Source organism: Crocodylus porosus, unplaced genomic scaffold (assembly GCF_001723895.1).
Source record: "Crocodylus porosus isolate Cpor-Errol unplaced genomic scaffold, CroPor_comp1, whole genome shotgun sequence".
Lineage (NCBI taxonomy): Eukaryota > Metazoa > Chordata > Crocodylia > Crocodylidae > Crocodylus > Crocodylus porosus.
In genome coordinates this window covers 4,016,151-4,038,833 of record NW_017728936.1, presented here as the reverse complement: position 1 = coordinate 4,038,833, position 22,683 = coordinate 4,016,151, and the positions used below count along the sequence as shown (strand labels likewise).

The window sequence follows — 22,683 nt, the reverse complement described above, 5'->3', positions numbered from 1 at the left end:
TGAGGTCAGAGAGAAAAGCCACCAGAAGGGGCAAATGGCATGGAAGACTGAAACGTCTAATGTCTCCCTGGGGAAACATAACCCAAAGTTCAGGCATAGCATTTAATTAAAAAATATATATACAGACACCCAAAAATGAGTATCTGTCAAACAGACAATTTAACTGTCTGATGTGAGGAGTCTGGCGTCCCAGTACATAATACTTCATGCTAACTCACAACCTCCAAACCGTCAAGCGGCTATGAGCTAATATGTCAGCACCCTAGCTCCCACAGGAGTGTGATTAATTCAAATGTCATCAGCAATGCAGATGATATTGTAGTTCATGACCACCACACATCTCAAACTGCCAGGGCTCAGATGTGAAACATAATGTGAGACAAAGACCTGGAAGGAGGGATACACAAACCTGTTTAAAGTGCTGTTGGATTCCTGCCTTTGCTTCAGATGACTCCTTAAATCAGCCCGATTTCATAATTTTGTTTCCAATGCAACTCATTTTCAACGCTAAAACTGATGAGACTTCTTATTTGTGTGGAACGAGGCTAGCCTACAAGGATTCCTAGAAATAAGCAGGATTTGAGAGAGTGATCTAGCACGCAGTGAAAGCATTATTCCCTGTAGAAAACAGTGGGTACTGCAAATACGAAGGGTAACATCTTACTATTATTTTTAGAGCACAGGATATCTAAAGTGTTTCCTGTCTGTTTAGGGGACCAGATCCTCAAATGCTTGACACTTATGCATTGAAGCTAAGGATGCAAGAGCAGCTTATACCCACTGAGGCTCTGGCCTTATATTGAGGCCTGTGACACGACTTCTTTTGGGAGCTGTAAACAGGCGTTCGAGTCAACAGCCCAGTGTGATGGATTCTCGTTCTTAGAAAAGAATAAGGCCATGTCTGCAGTGGGAAGTTGAATGGCTTTAGCATGCCAGTGTATTTATAGCTATGGCTGCACGTGGTGTGGAGGCAGGTGTACTGATATACAAGTGCTCTAACCAGCCAAACTAACTCCCTTTTTGGTAAGAAAAGGGTCAGGATAAGCTATTCTGGAGTAGTTATTATAACTGAGTCTGTTTAGGGATTGTTCTGGCATAACAATAGTTGTATTTAAAAAGCAAACCTCACAACCCTAATTGCACTAGGTATACCAGTACAAAAATCCACAGATGGACCAGGCCTTAGACTACTGAAATGTCAGGGCTTTCCCCAGTCATTTCTGGTCATGTTTTGATCCCGGACACATCTATTTACAGAGCCCGAGGTAATCGCATGTAATTATGAAAAGTAGAGTGGCGAAACAGAGAAATTCGTCAAAGAAAAATTCAGTTGCAGTATCATTTTGCAGAGTTGTTGTAAGCGCTGGTGTAGTCTGACCCTCAGAAATGTAGTACTGTACATGAACTGTGCCAGGAGAATATTGTAGCTGTTAAATTGGAGTGCTTAATTCCTCACGGGCAGAAATGGAAATGCACTAATTGATGGGACCAGCAAATTAAATTTTGAGGATCCCAACAAGGGCATCAAGATATTTTCCCAATACAAATGTGTTAACATGACATGAACTATATCTGGCTATAACTTCCAGTTGATAAATTTGTCCAGTGGTGAGCTTTTTAGGGTGCTTGGAAATGGGTGTGAATGCAAGCTGTGCTTTTTGTGAAATGTCCTGGTCATATTTGTTACAGTACATTTGAGTCTCAATTTACAGTGAAGGGCTCGCTCATCTGAAGAGAGAATGCTTAATTGCCTCCCATATAGTGAGAACTTTTTATTAGTATATAGTGGTGACAGACTGCATTTGAGCAATATTCAGCGATACTAAGCGGACCAAGAAATGACATTTTAAATGAATAGATTTGATTTGATATAGCTGGGTTTGACGTTCAGTATTACATTTTGATTCATGACAGATGCCTCTGAAGGGGTCAGTGGAGGGCCTTATTAGCCTTAGGGAAGATGGTTTGTTTTTCAATTACTATCTATGAACTGTTTGTTTATAAGCTAGAGCAAGGGTTTTTTTGGGCAACAGTTGACACTTCTGGATCATGGTGTATGCACGAAAGGTCACCCAGACCCTTGACACACAAGCCTAGGCAGGAGTTTTTGGAGGAGTGGAGGCTGCCCAGACCTTCCATTCCCCTTTGGGCCACTGAGACAGACTGCAAAGAGCAGACATTTGGTGCTTCCACGGCTGTCGTCGTATAAGTATCTGGGAATCAACCCTGGGTCTTCAGCGTGGCAGACGAGGAGGCTGCCACTGAACCACAGGGATCTCCTGGCTGGGTCAGTGGTTCTCAACCTTGTTACGTTCAAAGCATCCCTCCGAAAATGCTAACTCTTAACTTTGACTCATTTTTTTTTTTTTGACTGTGGGAAAATAATAAGAGGCATTCTTCTGTTGCAGAGAGCTCAGAAAGATGACGTGTCTGAATGTTTTTGATGCTGTGGATTTGTGTGTATGTTGGGGGGGTGCATTTTAGTTGGAGTAGCTCTGAAAGTCAGAGCTCTGAAAGGTCGAGCTCCTGGGAAACTTGAAGAGAAGGAAGATTGCTGATTCACAGGCTTATTTCAGGATGTAACCTATCCTGGATAGGTTCTCATAACACCATCACTGTAGTATTTGTTTTCTGCGGAGAGGATGAGAGGTGTGTGCTGTGGGGTGCCCTATTTTGGTGCCCTAGTGGGTGGTGGTGATGATACAGGTTGCTGCATTTGTTAGAGAAGACGAGGCCAATGGTATCTCCTTGCATTTGGAGCAGAAGTGGGTGTAGCGGGTGAGGAATCCTGAGTTTCTGGCATTTTACAGTCTCGGACTAGTCCCTAGTTGTGTTTTTTTCACTGATCAGCACGAGTCCTCCTTCTACAGAGCAAAGTGTAGCTATGACACAATGTTGCTCCCATTGGTATTAAAACTACTGTATTTGCTTGAATACAAGACAAGGTTCCCCCCTCCCCGCCAATCAGCATGGGGGGAAAAAAGCCTCCATCTTACACTAGCGCACGAGGAAACCTCACTAAATGCATTGTCTGTCATCAGACTGCTGACAAAAGCAGCATGTGCTCAATAATGGAAACCAATCATATATTTGATTAAAGTCAGCAAACACGTAGCATGACTATAAAACACATGGCCCATATTGGACAAATATACTGATGGGAACCTTTTTTTTTTTTTTTTACCTCAAACAAATTTTATTAAAAACACACTTACCATGCTACACTTCTAAAGTTATTTATTGAGCATCCTTATTTTACCAAGACTTCATATCACGGAAACAACTGTATATCAAAACCATACAGCGACATATATTAAACCCTTAAACAACATACATCAACTTTCCATAGAAAAAAACACCCTTTCTTCATACAGAGCATCGTGCCTCAGTAACCACCTGAAACTCTCAGTCCCTCCCATAAGTCCTCTCTGTTGGTTTAGTGAAACAAGTGTGTCCAGTCCTTTCCCCCCCGCTGCTCTGCTTTTTCCTCTCTGACCTGTTCTTTGTCCTGATCGATGTAGTATTTCAGTTCATGCAGCCCCAGCTTTGGCACTCTTTCAGTAAAAGCCAACCGCTTAAGCACCCAGAGGTTTCTTACTTTCCATAAACTAGGTTTAACACATACTAATAAAGTCCTTAATAATGCTTCCTCTTGTCCCTTTGGTCTGAGTCCATATAGTACCATCTCCTGCACTAATGGCAGGTTTATTTTGGTGACGGTCAGAAAGCAGCAGACCCTTTCCCACACCCACCTTACATATGTACATTCCCAAAATACATGCCCTGCTGTTTCTTCTTCCCCACGGCTCTCCGTTGGGCACTGTGAGCCCGTCGAGCCTCATCTGTGATGCAGCTGTCTCGCCAGTAAGATGTTTCTTGCAACCATCCACATTGGGTCAGCCACAACCCTTTTAGTTGTGTACCCGCTGCGGCTCCCCACACCTTCCTCGCTCATCCTTCTGTGAAATTTCCCACCAGTGCCATCCAGTCTCTCTTCCTTACCGCTTTCATGGATTTCTTCTGATCCTTTTGTTCCTTCAGGACCTCCAGCCTCTTGTAATTGCCTTTCAGTTGCAAAGAAATCGGTTGATTTTTCCAGCCCTGAGTTTGTACTGAGATTCAGCGTAGACCCAACTTGCCAGCTGCTATAGGTGCACCAAGATGAACTTTGTGTAAGCTTTTCCTGCTATGCTTAGTAGTGAGATGCCTCTGTAGTTGTTGCGCTTGCCTGTATCCCCTTTATACAGCGTGATGATGTTTGCATTGTGCATATCTTGTGGTATCTCACCCTCTTTCCAGCATTGACTAGCAGCTGATGAAGCTATGGTAGTTGAGAATTTCTGCTAGGATGCCATCTTTTCCAGGAGCCTTGCCACTTGATAATGAATCAATGGCCTTGCTTAGTGGGCTCCACATCTAACTCTGAGATGACCTATAGAGTTGGTATTTGGTCCAGTGATTTGCTGGTGATGTTTCTTTCTTGTGATTATAGCTATGAGTAGTGTTGAAGCCAACAGGACATCTGCTTGCTTTTATCTGGAATGGCTTCACCACTGCATGACTTGAGGGGCAACCTTGTTGACAGTGGGACCTAGAGCTTTCTTCAGACCATCATATATGTCTTCGAGATTTCCTGTGTCTGAAGATGTTTGTGTTTCATCACAAAGCTTAATCCAGTACTGATGTGCATAGCGTCTGACTGCTCTCTGTGATTTGCTCATTTCCTCCATCAAGGCCCCCTTCTCAGGCGCTCATCTGCCCAAACCCATTGGCACTTCTGGAGGTTGCCAGGTTAATTTAACTGCTGCCCAGCACTCAGCATTGACCGGCACAGGTTGGACCACTTATGGTCAGAACAATATCAGGTTTTCAATCCTGACCTGAGAATGGTCTTGTTGCAGGCATTCATTTAACTTCCACAGCCCGTTCCATCTCATGGGGCTTTTAGCAAGATCCATTTCCACCTGTAGCATCCAGTCATTGCTAAAAGCCTCATATATGGTTTCTTTCTGCCTTATCCCTATTTCTTTTGGTACGAAGTCAATTCTTGATTGTTTCTTTCCACTGGAGTCTGTTCTAATGAAAACTTTCTCTCCTGTCCACACATCTCTTAGCAACTCTTGCTTTATTATATTTGTTAACAGTGTGGATGAGCTGTCTAAAGCGCCATTTCCTCCTTCCCCTGTCCTGTCACCCACTTTGATTATACAATTGAAATCTCCTGCTATTATGTGCAGTCTCCCTCCGACAATTTAAACTGCTAGCTTTCTAAGCAGTGTGTTCCTTCCCTCTCTCTCCAGTGGTGCATACATGCATTGAAAGTTTCTAATTGTGTCCCCCTGCCTGATAGTATCATTTGTTGATAGCTGCTGCTAATGACTTCTCTCTGCTTTGCTGTCAGCTCTGGGTTCTTGAATAATATTGCCACTCCAGCCACTTTGTTCTCGTTTGTCCCTGACCTCCATCTTCACCTCCTTTTCAAAACATTTATAACCCTTCTCCCTGGTATACCACAGTATTAGAGGTAGATTATATCTGCCCTCACTTGGTTCAGCACTGGTTCAATCTGTTCCCATGATAGCTTTGTTAAGATACTCGTGATGGTAAGCAAAACTATTGTCAATGCCATTTACGCTTTTTTAAAAATGCAAGTGCCTGTCCCTCTAGGGTTTGGCCATGCTTGCTTTGAGTTGAATGTGTCTGTCCCTTGAAGGTTCGTTTGTGCCACCGTTCGGGGTGCTCGACTCCTCCCCGTCCCTCACTTACGTTCCAGTACCTTTGCAAGCTTCGGGATTGCTTTCACATTTAGGAAGGCTTTTATAGTCCCCTCTTCCTGCTACTTCCCACCTTCTGGTCTCCACTCTGAGCGGGAGCCCAGAGATGATAGCAGCGGAAACTGGTCTTTGTCTTTGGTACTTCCTTCGACTCATGTCCCTCATTCTTGGTCTTCAGCCCTTGTGTGCTCTTTCTTTTCCCATCCTGTCTCTGGTTCTTTTTCTTGCTCCATTTCCATTTCAGTTGTCTGTAGGGTGCCTTCTCTTTTCCCCAGCTCTGCCTCTGTCTGAACTGTTTGCAGTTCCTGCCTTCCCTTCCATTTCATCTCCTATCTTCTCCTTCTCTACCTCAATCACTGACATGTTGCCCCCCTCTTCTCTGTTCCATACTTCTGCGGGGTTTCTTCCGCCGTTTCTACCTCAGTGTCCAACCTCTCCTCCCCTCTGCTCTCCTTCTCCAGGTTTTGCTGTTCCTCAGGGGATCTGACTATACTTGCAAAGGCTTTGGGGCACCTCATCTACATCCAAAGTTTTGGAGGATTCACGGTTCCGGTCATGAGCAGAGGCTGTGGTCACTGTGGCTTGAAACGCTGTTGTCTGCTGGGGCCCAGCTCAATGAATTGTATATAAATTATGAGCGTTGTAGTTTTGGACTAATATCATGCATATTTATGGCTGGGAGGTGTAGGGGAGAGTAAGTGAACTCCTCCAGATAGTGCCAGGGTCCAGACCCTAACCAGAGAGGCAGTGCTGTTCGGCCACCTGACCAAGCAGCAAGTGACCCTGAGAGCCCGTTTCAACCAGCTCGTCTCCTTCAGGAACATCCTGTGGACAACCAGGAACCTGGCCACGAGCCTTCCAGTCTGAGACTGTGTCAGGATCAGGATGAGCGAGCTACGGCTCTACTAGAAGAATATGGGTGATGGAGAGAAGGTGGTGGAAGACTCATGGAAAAGAAAAGAACCGCACATGCTGTTCAAGAATGAGACCAACGGAGAGGAAGACGAGGAGGAAGATGTCAGGGACTTGGGAGCAGCAGAGCCATGAAAGGGTTGGGGAAAGAAACAAAGAGGTTATAACGGGGGTGGAGGGTAGGAAAGGAAGGGCATGGAGCCAGTTTGTGTGGTTGTAATGGGAAGAGGAGATGGAGACGGGCATGCAGGTGTGCAGTTGCGGTTACTACAGATGGTTAATTATATATGTGTGTTATGGACTGTCAAGTGAACAGTGTCAGTCATGAGAGAGGTTGGTAAAACTAAAGGGCGCGCGTGTGTGTATACATACATAGAAATACATATTTTTGCAAAAAGGGGTTTATTTTTTATAAGTAGGCACAAGAGTCCTTCTTAAAAGTGTGTATATAGAATACTTGTGCTGAAACTTGCAGCCATTTCAAAAGAGGTACACCACATCAATTCTGGGTGAGCTAGGTTTATGGGTACCTGTAATATTTTTTCTGTATGCAAGTTATTACAGGTATATTTATTTCAAAGTCGGTGTTTAAAATGTGTCCCTCACTTCCATGTGCTTGGGCAGAGCTGGATCTGACACTAAGGAGGGGAGGAGGAGAGGTTGCAGGGAGAAGAACTTGGGATGGGGACAGAGGGCAAGGGGACTATTTGTGCCCCCTCCTCCCCCCTGAATTATTTTCCCTGCTGTAGCAGTGGGAAGGGGACTAATTCAAGGCAAACCTCTGATAATTAGATTCTGTACCTGGAAAGTTATAAAAACTTTATACATTTTCTGTATATAGAATCTAATGAATGGGGGGATCATCTTTATATTTGAGTAAATATGGCACCAAAGGCTTTCACCGAGATCCAATATATAGCTTGTGTAGCATATACTGCATGCGTCTGTTTTATAATCACAGTCGTCTGTAAATCCACTTCCCATTTTATGGTCTCTGCATGCATTTAGTGTAAATTAAATTAACACATGTTAAACGTAATCTTTTTGTCAGGACTGTATTTTTGGTTACTTAGATCAAGAAACCAGAGACCTGGGCCTCCTTCCAGCTCTCAAGTGACATGAGATGCATAGCATTACTCCAGCAGGAATGTGGTTTCCTACATCAGTAGTTCTCAAACTTTGTAGATTCAAGGTGTCCCTCCATTTTTAAATTTAAAGACCCACTGTTGGGCTGCCTCATCTTTAACTGGGTGGTTCTCAGTTGGGGTGAAGCTGATGTGTCGGCAGCCAGGTAGACTGCCCTGTGGACCTTGTACACAACCAGATCAGGAAGCGGCTGCAGGAGGAGCAGGCAGGAGCACCTGGTCTTACTGCAGAGCTTCCTGGTCTGGTCCCCCCATGAGCTCTTCTTGGAAACAGAGGCATGCGGGACAAGTCCACCTCTTTTGCACACCTCTGTTTCTGGGTGATACCATGCAAATCCAGACCAGGAAGTCTGCGGCAGGACGGGTACTCTTGCCTGCTTAGACACCCCTGAAAGGGTCTTGCAGCACCCTGCAAGACACCCCTGATGTATACTCTTAGGGGGCTTTATACCTAATTTAGTTCCTGTGCATTTTTTATCCCTGTGTATTTTTATACCTAATTCAGTTCCTTCAAGAGATTTAGCAAATCTTGTGAATTTTCAAGATCAGAATGCCATTTACTAGTTGCCTGTAAACTTGAGCAGAAGAAAGCTGACATCGTTATTATGTTGCAGGTAGAATTTCAGAAATGTAAAAAAAAAAAAAAGCCCATCAGAAGAAAATAAAACTTTTTTTGGCTGCAGAATACTGTTAAGAAACCAGTAGGGGTAGGTGTCTGATAAAGAGTTGACGAGGAATCTTTATGAAGGCTGAGGAGCAGCACAGTAAATGTGTTTGTAATCTGAATTGATCCTAAATTCATACCTAATGGCTTTATTGCTCTGAGATCTTTAATCTAAGTGAAATGTGTATTTGATATGTTGCTGCTGGGTAGAAAGTTCATTCTGGAGCTTGCTTCCCTCCTCCCTTTCCTGCTGCATAGCAATGATACCCTAATGCTGTTGTGGAGAGACCATTTTAAGTATTCCATGGGCAATTGCAGCATTGCCAAACCCCAGCATTCACAAATTGAGCCAAGCCCCCCCAACATCATGGGATCAGCTTAGGAAAAAGCAAGATGAAATTTAATAATGTATAATTTTGGGTTCTTTTAGTTTCTTTCTTGGGTTTTTTTTTTTTTTTTTTTTGAGCTTGGGGCCAGGGCTTTTTAAGCCTTTTCTCCACAGCCATAAAGCTAGAAATGTACTTTTGCTTTCAGCGGAGCACAGAATTCCAGGAGCTTGGGCTATACAAAAAACACCAAGTCTTGAGATTTATGATTAAAATTGTATGAGATGGGAACACTAACAGCACACCCAATTTTCAAGTTTAAAATGATGTGTATTTTTTTTTTTTTTTAACTGTATTTGTGGTATAGAAGTACAGTCACCCATCTCATGTGGCATATTACTCTTGCCTTCTGAATCAGACTGTACAAATGAGGAAGGCCACGATGCTGACCGTCAAGCTGTAGACTAGGTGCGGGCTTACGCTTTGTGAGCACGGTTTGTCTTGCACGCTTACGGGTGGTCTGGTTTTAATTTTTGTTGCCTGTGTCATGCGGTTGGGATAGAACTGCTTTACAGAGGTAGTGTAGGGCAATGTGACTTCGACATTAAGGGCTAAGAGACGGATACGTTTTCTGAAGCCCTGGCTAATTAAACAAAATATGATTGTGAGGCTTAGATAAAAATGATGTCAAATCTGACTAGAAAACAGTCATCCTGTTACTAGGAGCATTATTTGTATTGCTTATGTCTTGTGTACAAGGAAGGGGAATGAAATTCTGTGCCCCAGCTGCAAACTGCATGTACAAGTTTTGGACCTTGCTCATTCGGTGGATCTGATTTAAGGCCAGGGTTTCTCTCTCTCTTGGATGCTTCCCTGACTCCGCTGCTGACAGTTAAGGTCATGAAACAATTTGTGGGTCTTCTTGAGTGTGGCGGTTGGGCAGCTCCTGAGATGTTTTGCCCTCCAGAATACCCTTTTATGTTGCCTTGCTTATAAAGCAAGAGATTTTTTTTTTTTTTTCTCCTTATAAAATTGGGGCTGGTGGTATGAGGAGAGAAGATAAGATCCCACAGATAATTGTGGCAATTATTCTCCAAAGATTAGTTGCACAGTTCAGCTATTGACTTATTGCTTATCAGTGCTGCATCGAATTGGCCAGCGCTGAAGGAGAAAGCCAAACTGTGATGTCTGTTGTTGATGCCAGGTGTGGGCTTGAGGGGCAAATGACTGAGTGTTATTCTAGGTTTCCTAGGCTAATGGAGCCAATGCTAGCCTCTTAGTTTGATGCACCTCTGTAAGTAAACTGCACACATTTCTTGTGTTCTAGGAGCCATTTGGTCTCCAGTCCATCTAATTGTACTGTTTTGTAAAATAAATATGTTGTTTATTATCTTTACACATATTTAAACCTCATCGACGAGTTACTCTGTCACATCTTTGTTTTTCATATCCCTGGGGCTCCGTTATCTGGCCATTTTCAACTGTGCAAGGTGTTTACGGTTCAAATGGTGATGCTTTACACCCTCTTTGCCTGGTGCAGAGTTGAAGGACAGGGGTGGCTGTCCTGGGCATTGAAGTAAAACTACTGTGCAGTAGGCTTATTTTTAAATGAAACAAGAAATATTGCACGTTATCAAGGCTATAGCTACTGTAAAATCGTTTCAGTTTTTGCACATCAGCCTATTGATTTAATATATTTTACTTCCTAATGAGACACTCTAAAAAGTTGTAATTATTTGCAGTATCTGTTCAGTTGATCTGCATGGCAAGCTTATTGCTGAATAAACTGAAATATTTCATAAACTGTGGGGATAGTGATAAGACCTTTATAGCTCAGGTTTTTTATGATAAAATACTAATAAGTAGTGTTGGTTGTCAATACAGATCAAAAATGGTTAGAAAATAGCATTTCTTGGTTAGTATTTGTTCTGTGGCATCTAAACTTTTGTTTTAAAGAAATGCAGAGTGCACAGCAGTGTTATTTAAAGGTTTTCAATATTTATTTCTTTAGTCAAACCATATGATTAATCAGCATAGCTAACATTTGGTTCAGCCAGCCTTCCTTTGGGTTCATGTGTATGTAATGCTGATTAATCAAATGATTTGTCTAAATAAATAAATATGTGTCAGCCTATTAATAAAAACCTGCTTTGAATTGTGCATGTTAATGAAATCAGGATGGATTGTTCTAGATACTCAGCAGGATTTGGCGCTTTAAATCTGTGCCTCAATCCCTTTGCAGAGGCATGTTCTAATGTCCTGTGGAAGTGATATTTAATAGCTTTCCAGTTATAACAACGATGATGCCTTTAGGGTGAATTGAGAAGCCTTTTGTAAATAATGTTTAACAAAAAGTTTGAGAACCTAATACCTGAATCTTTGTGCAGTCTTAAAAATACACAGGGCAGGGTACAGCAAAAGCTGTGTTAACCAGAACTTTATTAGCTGGAAAACTCTATTAACCGGCATCCGAGGGACGTGGCAAAAATAAAATTGGAAGTACCGCTTCCGGGTTTCACCGCTGCAAGCAGAGTTTTTCTTTGCCACTTCTTCAGCCCACGGCCCAGGGCAAAGCAGCCTGCGCAGGGCCCCCCTCCGTGTCCTCCGGCACACTGATGCCGGGGAGCACGCCTGACAGCGCACATTTGATTAACTTGAATATTTGATTAACCGGCATCCCCCCATTCCCGGGGAATGCCGGATAACAGAACTTTTTCGGTACTCGAAAAATATCCTTATCTGAGGATATTTTTGCCCTGATAGCACTAGGTGCTGAACTCATGCCAAGTCATAGTGAAATCAGTGGGAGTGAAGAGCACTGACACCACACAGAGCATGGGGAAGAAAAAAGCTATTGGCTCTGACAGTGGGCCAGGGATGTCTAGTCCTAGCAAGTTACATGGGCCACTTTCTTAACACCTCACCCTTACCTCCCATGCCTTTCTCTTCCTTTCTTTTTTCCTTGGGCATTTAAGGTAATAGTGGAACAGCAAATAGAGATTGAACAGTAGCTTCATACAGACATTCAGTTTCTCTTAGGAGAAACAACAGGTGTACAGAAGTTTAGGTTTTTTTCCCCCCCAGAGTAAAAATGTTAGCTTCAGGAGAAAAATAACTTGCGGACAATCGGGGTTAAATTACTCCCAAGAGAGTTTTTCCTGGGAGAGTGAATATCTGGACATGTTGTGGCTTCTCTTGGAAAAGAACATAGTCCTCCAGCATCAGCCCTTCCCTCCCTCCCACCCAGGAGACAGCGTGCTGCTGGCTGGATTTGGTGCCCCAGGAGGGAGCAGAATACAACCTCTTGGCAATCCCTACCCTGTGCTGCAGGGAAACCCAGACTCACCCTGGAGAGTCTGAGTCAGCCAACGGGGACAGCTCTATGCACTGCTATCATCTGTTGCCAAGCAGACTAAAGGAGCCTGCAGAGCACTCTTGAGATGTGTGCATAGGCCTCCACCAGCCGCATGGTGTCAGCCCCCAAGCTCTCCACTTTTCAGGGCTTAAGCATTCAAATGTCTGTACACATGGCTCTGGGTAAGTTTCTTCTACCAGGAAAACAAGCCTGGGAGAGTTCTCCCAGTTTATTTGAATGTGCATACGCAGCCATTGTTTGCCTGGCCAGTCCATTGAATCTGTTGAGTGTGTTGGATTTTAAGTTTTCATATAAGCACGTTCACTTTTTTTTACCACTTTCGAAGGCTCCATGATTACAATGGGGGCTTAAAGTGAAATAAACCAGTAATTAAAATCAGGTAGGGAATGTGAGTTGTTCTACTTAGTTTTATGTTCTTGAGTTTCTGTTAAGTTTTGGGAAGAAGGAGACCCAAGAGAAGATTGCAAAATTACCAAGTATCTAAAAGCATTTGTATTTTGATATGCAAACATGTCTTAGAAATAAAACCCCAAGGGTAGGTATCCCTAAGAGTTAATTGAAATTGTAATCCAGTGACAAGCGTGTCTCTTTCTCCTCCCTAGGATGATGAAGTCGTCTGTACATGCAGAAGAAGATGACTTTGTGCCAGAGCTTCAGAGGAGCATTCATCCTCGTGAGAGACCAGATTGGGAAGAGACCCTCAGTGCAATGGTAAAACTTGGCTTAATTTTATATGTGCTTTCTTTTCTGCCTTGCTCACCTTTACACTGATCCACCCCTTTATTCTCTAGTCAGTCTGTGAGTTATGTTCCTAGATTTGAAATCATACAGGAGGCTTGAGACTGAAAGATGCTTTCCTTCTTCTGGAAGCCTACAAGTGAGAGAGAGAGCACATGCACAGTGCTCTGGTCCTATTAATATGTGCCCCAAAGCAGGCCTAGTAATCAGTTAAGTGCTGCATAATGTCAGAACGATTCTCATCTGCATTAACCTATTTTTCAGCAAATATCCTGAGCATGAGGAGAACTGGTAAAAACACGTTCTTTGCAGCAAACTGGATTTGTACAAAGAAGATTAGCAAGATGTTTTAGTTATGTCTATAGGAAGAAAACATCCACTTTCCCAGTTGAACTTCAGAATGAACAGATCCGTACAAAAGGCACCACCAAGGACCTGTTCCCAGGCTGAATAAACTCAATAGAAAGTGGGCACTGGGTCAGGTCCTTTAGCAAGTGTGGCCTATTTTTTTCTTTAAGTGAGCTGAACACCTGCAGCTCCACACAGTGCCAAGGGGAGCTGGGGCTGCTGTGCTTTTAACACTGGGTCATTATTCTGTGAGAAAATTGAGAGCTTTCTTACTAGGTGGTCTTGTTAAATGATCTTGTCTTCCAGCAGTGTTGCCTTCTCTGTTTGTAGTGTAGCGCTGGTTGACAGATATACTGCTACTTCACTTTACGTTTTCTGTATGAACTTGTGCTGTTTCATAGGGTTGGAAGGGACCTCAAGGGCCTCTCTTCCAACCCCCTGCACAGATGGAGACTAGCTATTTCTAAACCGTCCTGGATAGATGCCTGCATAGTCTATTCTTGAAAACCTCCTGTGTAGGAGATTTCTCAGGTTCCCAAAGCAGTTTGTTCCACGGTCCTGCTGTTCTTACAGTTAGGATTTTTTGTCCTAAGATTAGATCAAAGTCTGCTTTCCTCTTGACTTGTGATCACCAGGAAATAGTTTTGGTTTAATTGCTTTTACTTTGGATTTACAGAGCTCAGGTTGCATTTCTCATAGCAACCCCACCCTTCCTCCCCAACCATCGTAAACAGTATACTAACCCCCTAGTTGTTTCCTTCCTTTTGGTTGGGTGATTCTGACTCAACCCTGACACTGGACTTGCTTTTCTGGAGGATGCCGAACTGGTAGCTTGGAGATAGCAAGATAAATTCTTTCTCATTCTCTTTCTTTTCCTTCCTTTCACATGCCCTTCACTCTTAAAGCGCTAACAGCATTAGATGTTAATAGTCTGGGAAGGGGTGTTTTAATTAGAGGGTACCACTCTAATTAAAATGCCCACAGTGGCTCGTGTATTCAGCATCCTGTATTTCAAAATGGCAGTGGGAGCACTTTAACTAAAGCTCACTTGACAGGCTTTAATTAAAGTGCCCCGGTGACATGTTGAAGTGCAGGGATGCTGAATACATGAGGCCTGCAGCAGGTTTGATTAATCGGGTCTGCTCCAATGCGTTCTGATTAGAACACGTCGGAGCATGTGTATAGGTGCCACTAGTAGTTCTGTTGTCTGGTGCTAGAAGCTGTATTAGCAGTAATGTCCAGTTAGCCTGCCGAGGCAGCATGCTGTACTATCTAGGGAATGGAAAGAAGGATTAGACATGTAAGGTGCTGCCTTATAGTCCAAAATATAAGGCATGTTTAGAAGTGCTTTAACCCTTCCTGTGCTGTTGTATGTATTGTGTCATTGGTGTTTCCAGTGTTTCAGGGACAGGATGTTATCATTCTAATATAATAACAGGATTAGTACTTCCGTCTGTCTGTCTGTCTGTAATGCTGGGGGTCAACTGGGGGGTCATTGTGGGTGGGTGTGGTTGTGCAGTCACGGGCAGAGTGGGTGGAGGTGGGTTTCATAGCTTCATAGTGCTTAGGGTCAGAAGGGACCTAAACAGATCATCAAGTCTGACCCCCTGCCCTGGGCAGGAACGAGCGCAGGTTCATAACTCGCCAGCCAAATATCTGTCCAGCCTCCTCTTGAAGACCCCCAAAATAGGAGAGATCACTACCTCCCTTGGGAGTCCATGCCAGAGCCTGGCAGCCCTAACTGTAAAGTAATGACTTCTGATGTCCAGCCTGAGCCTTGTCTCTAACAGTTTCTGGCTGTTATTCCTAGTAACCCATGGTGGTGCCCGAGGGAACAGAGCCTCCCCCATTTAGCACTTTTTCCCCCCGGTGAGTTTGTAAATGGTCACCAGGTTCCCTCTCAGCTTTCTTTTGTGGAAGCTGAATAGATTCAGGCCCGTTAGCCTCTCTATGTAGGGCCTGACCTGCTGCCCCTTGACCATGCAAGTGGCCCTCCTCTGGACCCTCTCAATGCTAGCCACATCCCTCTTGAAGTGCTATACCCAGAACTGAACACAGTACTCCAACTGTGGCCTGACTAACGCTGCATAGCAGGGAAGGATCACCTCCCTGGACCTGCTTGTGACACATCTGTAGATGCATGACAAGGTGTGGTTAGCCTTACTGACCACTTCCTCACATTGGCGGCTCATGTTCATCCTGGAGTCAACAGTGTCTCTAAGACCCCTTTTTGCCACTGTGTTGACAAGAAGGGTGCTCCCCAACTTATAGGTGTGTTGCTGGTTCCTTCTTCCTTGCACCAGATGCAGCACCTTGCACTTGTCTGTGTTGAATTCCATCATATTCTCATCTGCCCACCTCTGCTACCTGTCTAGATCTAGCTGGATTCTGTCCCTCTCCTCCAGCGTGCCCACCTCACCCCACATCTTGGTGTCATCAGCAGATTTGGACAGTGTGCTTTCCACACCCACATCCAGCTTGCTGATAAAGATGTTGAGCAGTACAGGCCCCAGGACCGAGCCCTGGGGGGACTCCACTGCCCACATCCCTCCAGGGTGTGTGTGTGTGTGTGCAGCCAGGGTAGAGTGTGTTTGTGGGGGTGTGTGCGTTCATAGGATGAGTCTCACATGCACTCCCTACCATACACATGCACCCACACACCCCTTGCACTGCCATACACACAGACTCCCACACACAAGCCCCCACAAACCCCATACCCACGCACACCCCACATATCCACACATACCCACATGCTCCCTCACCCCACATACCCACGCACCCACAGGCCCCCCAACCTATACCCACCATGACAACATACAAGAGTAAAACTTCATTTTAAGATACTGTGCAATCACCTCTATGTACACTGCACAAACGCATGTAAATTGGGACAACGATATTTTTTGAAATCAGATTAATGAATGCTGTAGATGTTTCCTTTTTAGAATGTAATTTGGTATTTTGCTGGTTCCAAGATGGCACAACCCCTTTGCTGAAAGGAGTACTTCCAGGGGCAAGGCGAAAGACTTCTGGTGGCAGAGGTCAGGGGTTAGGGAGTGGGATGTCTGGTCCCAAGATGGAGAGCAGGGGATGGGGCTTGCCAAAACTTGGTAAGTGGCTCTCCACCCAAAATAATTGCCCACCCCTGGTGTACATGGCTGGCCCCAAAGGGTGAGTGGTGGGGGGCATGTAAGATCTCCCTGAAATGCTCAGTCATTCCTGACAGGCAATTGGCTAGTGTTCTTATAATACTCTTCCATTGTATTCCTGATGTAATGTACCTTAATACGCTTACAAAGAGGAATGCGTATTTCCATTGATAATTGTGCACTGGCAGTTTTAGTTTCCTTTGTGGTGGGCCTGCAGCTGGATATGCACTACATGTTTCAGGCCAATGACAAAAGGAAGTGAGTATAGATCCAGCCTACCAATCTTAAAAATTCTGCCAAGCCCTAGATTTGGAGGTTTTCTTGCTCTTTTTGTTGCAAGATAAGGTCATCAAAATCCCAGCAGGTGAGCTGAGTAACAATGAGACTTCTCCATCCATAAGTTATAACCCTCTCATATGCAACTGTTTTCTACAGCAGCACCTTGCTAAATGGCCTTTAAAGCAAGGATGTAGGACAGTCTAGATGGGTACTGTGCCCTAGAGTGAGGAAGCATGCTTTTCAACATCACTTATTTTCATAGAGCGAACAAGCCATGTTGAACCGTGGCTGAAGTGAAATAGTGTTTCTTATAAAGCAGCACAAAAATTAGATGGACTGCAAACCCAAGCAAGATATTTTGGCTTCAAAATCAGATATTCCAGAACAGTTGGAATGAGAACGTATATACACCCATAGCGATTATTAAAGCACAAAAGGTGATTTTGATATGGAGGGGTGTTTTAAATGAGAGCATGTTTGGTAGTGGTGTGCGAAATGTCTGTATTCGGTTTGGATTTGTCCCGAATCAAGAACAGTGATTTGATTTGTCGATTCGGATCACTGTCCTAATTTGATTCGGCCGAATCTGAAGATTCAGTGCTGATTCAGAGAATCAGTGATTTGGACATAGACACAGCTTTAAAAGTTTTTGCTACGCACCTTTAGGTACCAGGCACAGCTTGTGAACGCTGAGATGTGGGGGGGTGTGGGGGGGTCCCCCACATGCTCAGCGCACAGGGGGCCCCCTGCAGCCCCTTCGACTTGGTGATCAGCTGTGGGGGGACCCTAGGTGCCCTCCCAGACCCAGGAGGCAACAGTCATCCAATGGGGTGGTAAGTCCCCCCTCACTTTCCCCAGTGGACCAGAAGTTCTTCTGGTCCACTTCCGGGTCCACTGCCGAGCGCGCTGGGGACACTTCCGCACTCCTGTGGGACGCTCCATCCGCCCCACCGTCTCATCGTTCACGAGCCACCTAGTACCTTGAGGTGCGTAGAAAAAACATTTAAAGCTGTGTCTAAATCATCAAATCTTTCTTAATCGCTCTGAATTGATTCGGAGAGATTAAAGGGTCTCCTGATTCAGTCTGGAGGTTTGGCCGCTGCACTGGGCTGAAACTCTGCCGAATCAAATCAGCGACCAAAGCTTCGCACAGCCCTAAGGTTTGGTGCTGTTTGTTTTTTCCAGAATCCTCTGAAGGTGTGCAGCTAAGGAACTCCTCACAGTTGGATAATATGCCCATTTTACAGATAAGAAACAGGCTGCACCTGCATAACCAGAAGGGCCATGCAGTTTTATGTGATAGGAGCATATTTTGTTCTAAAACTTTTCTTAAAGCAAGAAAAGGTATTTTAGGTTCCCTAGGGGTCTTGCCTATTTGCTTGTGTTGCTCTATCTCTTAGGCCCCATATTTTCAGCCACCCTGCGTTATTTCTGTCCTTTTCCGGTCGTTCTTGCCCAAACAGCAGCTGCACGGGCACATAATAAATATTGTCTGCATGAGAACAGCGTCTGTTGTAATCTGTCTTGTTCAGTATGGTCGTATCCTCAGAGGGTGGTGCTAGCCCAGTGTTTCCTGGCATCCTAGACCTGGTAGTTGGTGTAAATCACTGGTTGCACCACATATTTGTAACCTGTAGGCGTTTCTCAGGAATGCAGACCTGTAACTGAAAACTTCCACCTGTGGGAAGTGAGATGAGTCTGCTAACCTTCTTTGTTTGGTTGGGGTTTTTTTCCCCCTTTATTATTGATTAACAGTAGATGAATGCTGTTCTCATTCCAGCTTGATACCTTTGAATTCTCACCTTGGTTACTGCCCAGCCTCCATTTTACTTGCAGATATTCCCTAACATTATCTCTCTAGCAATCAACATTTTTATAAAATACAAAGAAATTACATCTGCAGGTGCTGACATTGGGGTAGTTGTTCTTTGGCCAGCGTGGGGTATGGCATAGTCTTGAAGCCTGTTGCAGAGTATTGAAGCTGCTATCTTCACCAGTTAACTAAAGCAAACACCTTCCCTCCATCTCTCCCCTAGATTAATTTAAAATGAATGTGGAGGTGATAGAAATCCAAGCAGTCCGTGACTACGCACATATTTTCCAGGAATATGTTGCATTGTCCTCAGTGACATATTTTCACAAAATCTCCCTTTCTGAATCTCTGGATCCATTCAGGCTTGTAACTGAAATGGAAAAGGTGTCAGTCACAGTTATGGTAGCTTTGATAGTTATCAAGTTTTAAGTATATTTAACCTGTTGTACAGATAAACCCATCTCAAAAGCTAGTTTGATTCCTTTCTAGCATAAATTTACTTATTGGTAGGATGGTTAATTATGAAAATATTTAATACAAATTCAGGTCCTCTTAGACATTTTGTTTGTGAGCGAACTCCAGCTTTCTCCCAATACCGGTGGTTGAAAATATTGGCCAGATTGGTTGACATTTCAGAGTTGCGGATAGTCCTGGATTGTTTCGTTCAATGTATTATTTGTTTTTGTTTATACCATGTGTGTTGTCATCTCATTGACATAACACTGGGTGACTAAATTTTTAAAAATAAGGCTGAGTTACTTTGCAGTGGGAATGTGAAGGCAAATACGCATTTGTGATAAATCCTGAAAGATTTTCAATTTTAGTGAAAGGATATCTATAAACGCCCAGTGGGTACCTCATTATTAATGACTCATAAGTAAGGTTACCCTCTGAATCAAACTGAACCCACCCTGGCATTTTTGTTGACAAAATATTTGCAAACGTATTGTTTTGTTGCTTGCCCATCTCAAAGTTTCCAGCACAAATTTTTAATTGAGCAGCATTGTCCAGAATCAATTTCAGTAGCGAGCCAAAGCAGTTGTGGTCTGTGGACCTGTGAGACCAAATGAGAATGACAAACCTTGGCTAACTTTCTTTTTTTTAAAAATTCTGTTGACCACTGGAAGGGTGTCAGCTGTCTTCCACGATTTCTGATAGATGCAATAGTAGATCCAGTTCCAGAGCTTTCCTGTCTTGATCCAGTCTTGCTGGTAAGGCAACTTTGCAAAGGTCTGCTTACCCCTTTAGATGTTGTATTTAATTTGATGAAGGGGAGGCATGGACAGAATAACCTGATGGGTTATTAAGGTCTCAGATCTGAAATTTATTAAACACTTATGCAATACCAGCACAAAACTCCAGACGGTCTATGAAGGTATCCTTACGTAGGCCTTCCAAGCCAAGTGATGACGTGGCTGGCCAGGCACGGTCACGGCACCAGGGGCCACAATCACAGCAGGTGGGTGTTGTTTGCTTCTCTGGCTTGCCAAATGTTCAGCTGCTTCTTTGGCTATTTATAGGTCCTTACAACATTTTTTTCCCCCATAAGATTGACAAACTCCCACAGGTTGTGTCACAGACTCCCACCAATCACCCCTTCACAGCAACTATCCCCGTTGCTTTGTTGCCTACAATCTGTCTCTCAACTTCTTGCTGGGAATGTCATTCTTATGGCCAAGTAGGTCATTTATGTAGGTCAGCTAAACAGGTCACCCCCGGCAAGCTGCTGTGTGCTTGCCCCATATTCAGCTAATGGCGTTGGCTATGTCAAGGCCTACGTAGGCCATAGTTTTTTATTTGATAGAGGAGTCATGTTTATCGTCATGTAAAAGGGTAATAGAAACTGTTTTGTGTCTAGGTTGATAAATTTTCATCACCCTTTTATAAGGCTGCATTAATGTCTAGCATCCAGCTGAAAACATCCTCTTGGAAAGCCATGTTCTGCAGCAGCAGTTTATTTTCCCGTATGGCAGATTGTGCTTCACGTATATGTGCACTGCATTGAAGTATCCGTGTACTGTGGAGAGAGAAATGAGCAGAAATGATTTGGTTTGAGGTGACATAAGAATTGACACGGGACGGACTGCCTGTTGATTTCCATCGAACAATTGATTCAAAACTTAGGAACAGCTATTCTGTTTTTCATGTCTGGAATGTGCCTTTGCCTGTTATTCACCTGAGTTTTGCTTGGCTGCCAGCTCAGTAAACCTGATGCAAACAGTCACATCCTTTGTTTGACTTACTGAGTCTTCCTAGATTTGAGTACATTACCTAATCCCAAGGACATCATTTTCAACCATCTTACTGCATCAGACTGAAGTACGAAGCTTTTCACTGAAAATATAAAGTAGGTATCCTGAATTTTCATGTGAAAGTTCAGACAAGTTTTGTATCAACTACCAGGTGATGGAGCCTGTATTTGAGCAGGGGACTTTTTCCTAGAGTTGCAGTAGCAGCTTGCATCCCTTTCTTGTCCTTGATGTCACAGTAGTTTGGTTGCTCCTAGGATTCCTCAGGTGAGGCTGTGCCAGTTCTGTTAAATATTCAGTACACATTAGCATGTATATTAAGACAGGTGTATCAAATAACTTGCATCTTCCTAACTCATTTCTCAGCTACTTAATAACGTATAAGACTGATTCTGATCTCGGATCGCTTTTGCATCGGTATAACACTGCTGACGTCAGTGGAGTTGCATTCGGTTTACTGCTGGCATGAGGTAAAACTCATTAGCCCTTATAGTTAACATTCAGCTCACATTCTTGTCTTCGTCTTTTACACTTAGACATTTGCATTGCAATTAAAATGCTGTCAGGCCCTTAGTTAAAACAATAAATTACGAAATCTGGGTAATGTTAATAGTGAACCTGCTTCTCCAAAATTGAAATTTTATTTTTTAGTTTTGAGGATGACAGAACTGCCACTTCTGTGCCTGGGGTGGTATTTCTAACACTTATTTCTTTAATAACTTCTGTTATCTTATTCCTCCTATTTTTTTCCATTTTGTTTCCCTAAGGCAGTTTTATTTTGTCTTAAGTGGCTGTCTTAATTTTTTTTTTTTTTTTACAAATGTTGGCTATTAAAAAGATATAGCTCACTTCCTTCCTCCTGGTCAAGCTAAATCAACATGAAGTCAGGTCTTTGAAGATGCTCGGTACCCCTAATTTTGAACAAGATCCCACCACAATGTCCGTTTAGGTCCAAGCGAATGTCTAGTAATGCTGATGTAAATATTCCCTGTAGAATTGCATAGGCATTAGACTGGAGGGCACCACTTTTTCCCATCCCTAATGTAACTAGGGACTGGCAAGAGAGACACCTGCTTCAGGCGCCAAGTTAAGAGGGGTGCTGAAATTGCCCCCTACCCCTGAAGAGCATGCTGGGAATTTCAGACTCCCCCCCCACACACACACACCCACCCACGCACCCACCCCTTAAATCTCCTGGAGGGTTTGTTTGCCCTGGGTGCCAGCTCTGCTTCTTATGGCACTGTTTCCCGTGGTGCCGGTACAAACTGCCAGTGAAGAAGGCAGGGAGGAAGTAGAAATGAAAGAGTAACAAAGCCTGCCAGCAGATACCTTAGGGTGTCTGCCAAAGTCCTCAAGCTCAGAGCAAAGCTCCTGTGAAGAGCTCTTTTATGTAGCATGCAGAGATGGAGACTGGGAAAAGCTTAAGCATGGAAAGATGTTTCTAAAGCAAAACACGACCTGGTACTGTAGCCTTTGTAGGCATGTTTCATCTACAAATCCCTAAACTAAAATGTTCTAGGTATACAAGAACACAAGCATGCCGCCTGCAAACATAGGTGTGTTGTAGGGCTGTGCGAAGCTTCGGGTGGTGATTCAGTTCGGAGGAGATTTGGCCCCATTTCGGTGGCTGAATCTCTGAATCGAATAAAGGGCACCAGTTTAAAGGTGCAAATCGATTCAAAGCTCTCCGAATCTTTGGCAAAGATGTCTTTAATTTTTTTTTACTTATTTTTTTTATTTTTTATTTTTTTAAAAATGTTGGCTATTAAAAAGATATAGCTCACATCCTTCCTCCTGGTCAAGCTAAATCAACATGAAGTCAGGTCTTTGGCAAAGATTCGAAGAGCTTTGATTCAGACAGTCCCCGGCCACTCCAAGCTGGTAAGTACTAGGGGTGATGTGGGGGGGCT

General features: G+C 43.7%; 1 protein-coding gene across 3 annotated transcripts in view; it reads left to right on the top strand.

The window, feature by feature from the left end:
* ARHGAP32 (Rho GTPase activating protein 32) overlaps positions 1-22,683 on the top strand; it is a 464,420-nt gene that overhangs the window by 193,147 nt on the left and 248,590 nt on the right. For all 3 annotated transcript variants that reach the window (XM_019546989.1, XM_019546988.1, XM_019546987.1), the window contains exon 3: positions 12,800-12,908. In XM_019546989.1, the coding sequence (XP_019402534.1) occupies positions 12,800-12,908 (109 nt within the window). The remainder of the gene's footprint in view (positions 1-12,799; positions 12,909-22,683) is intronic.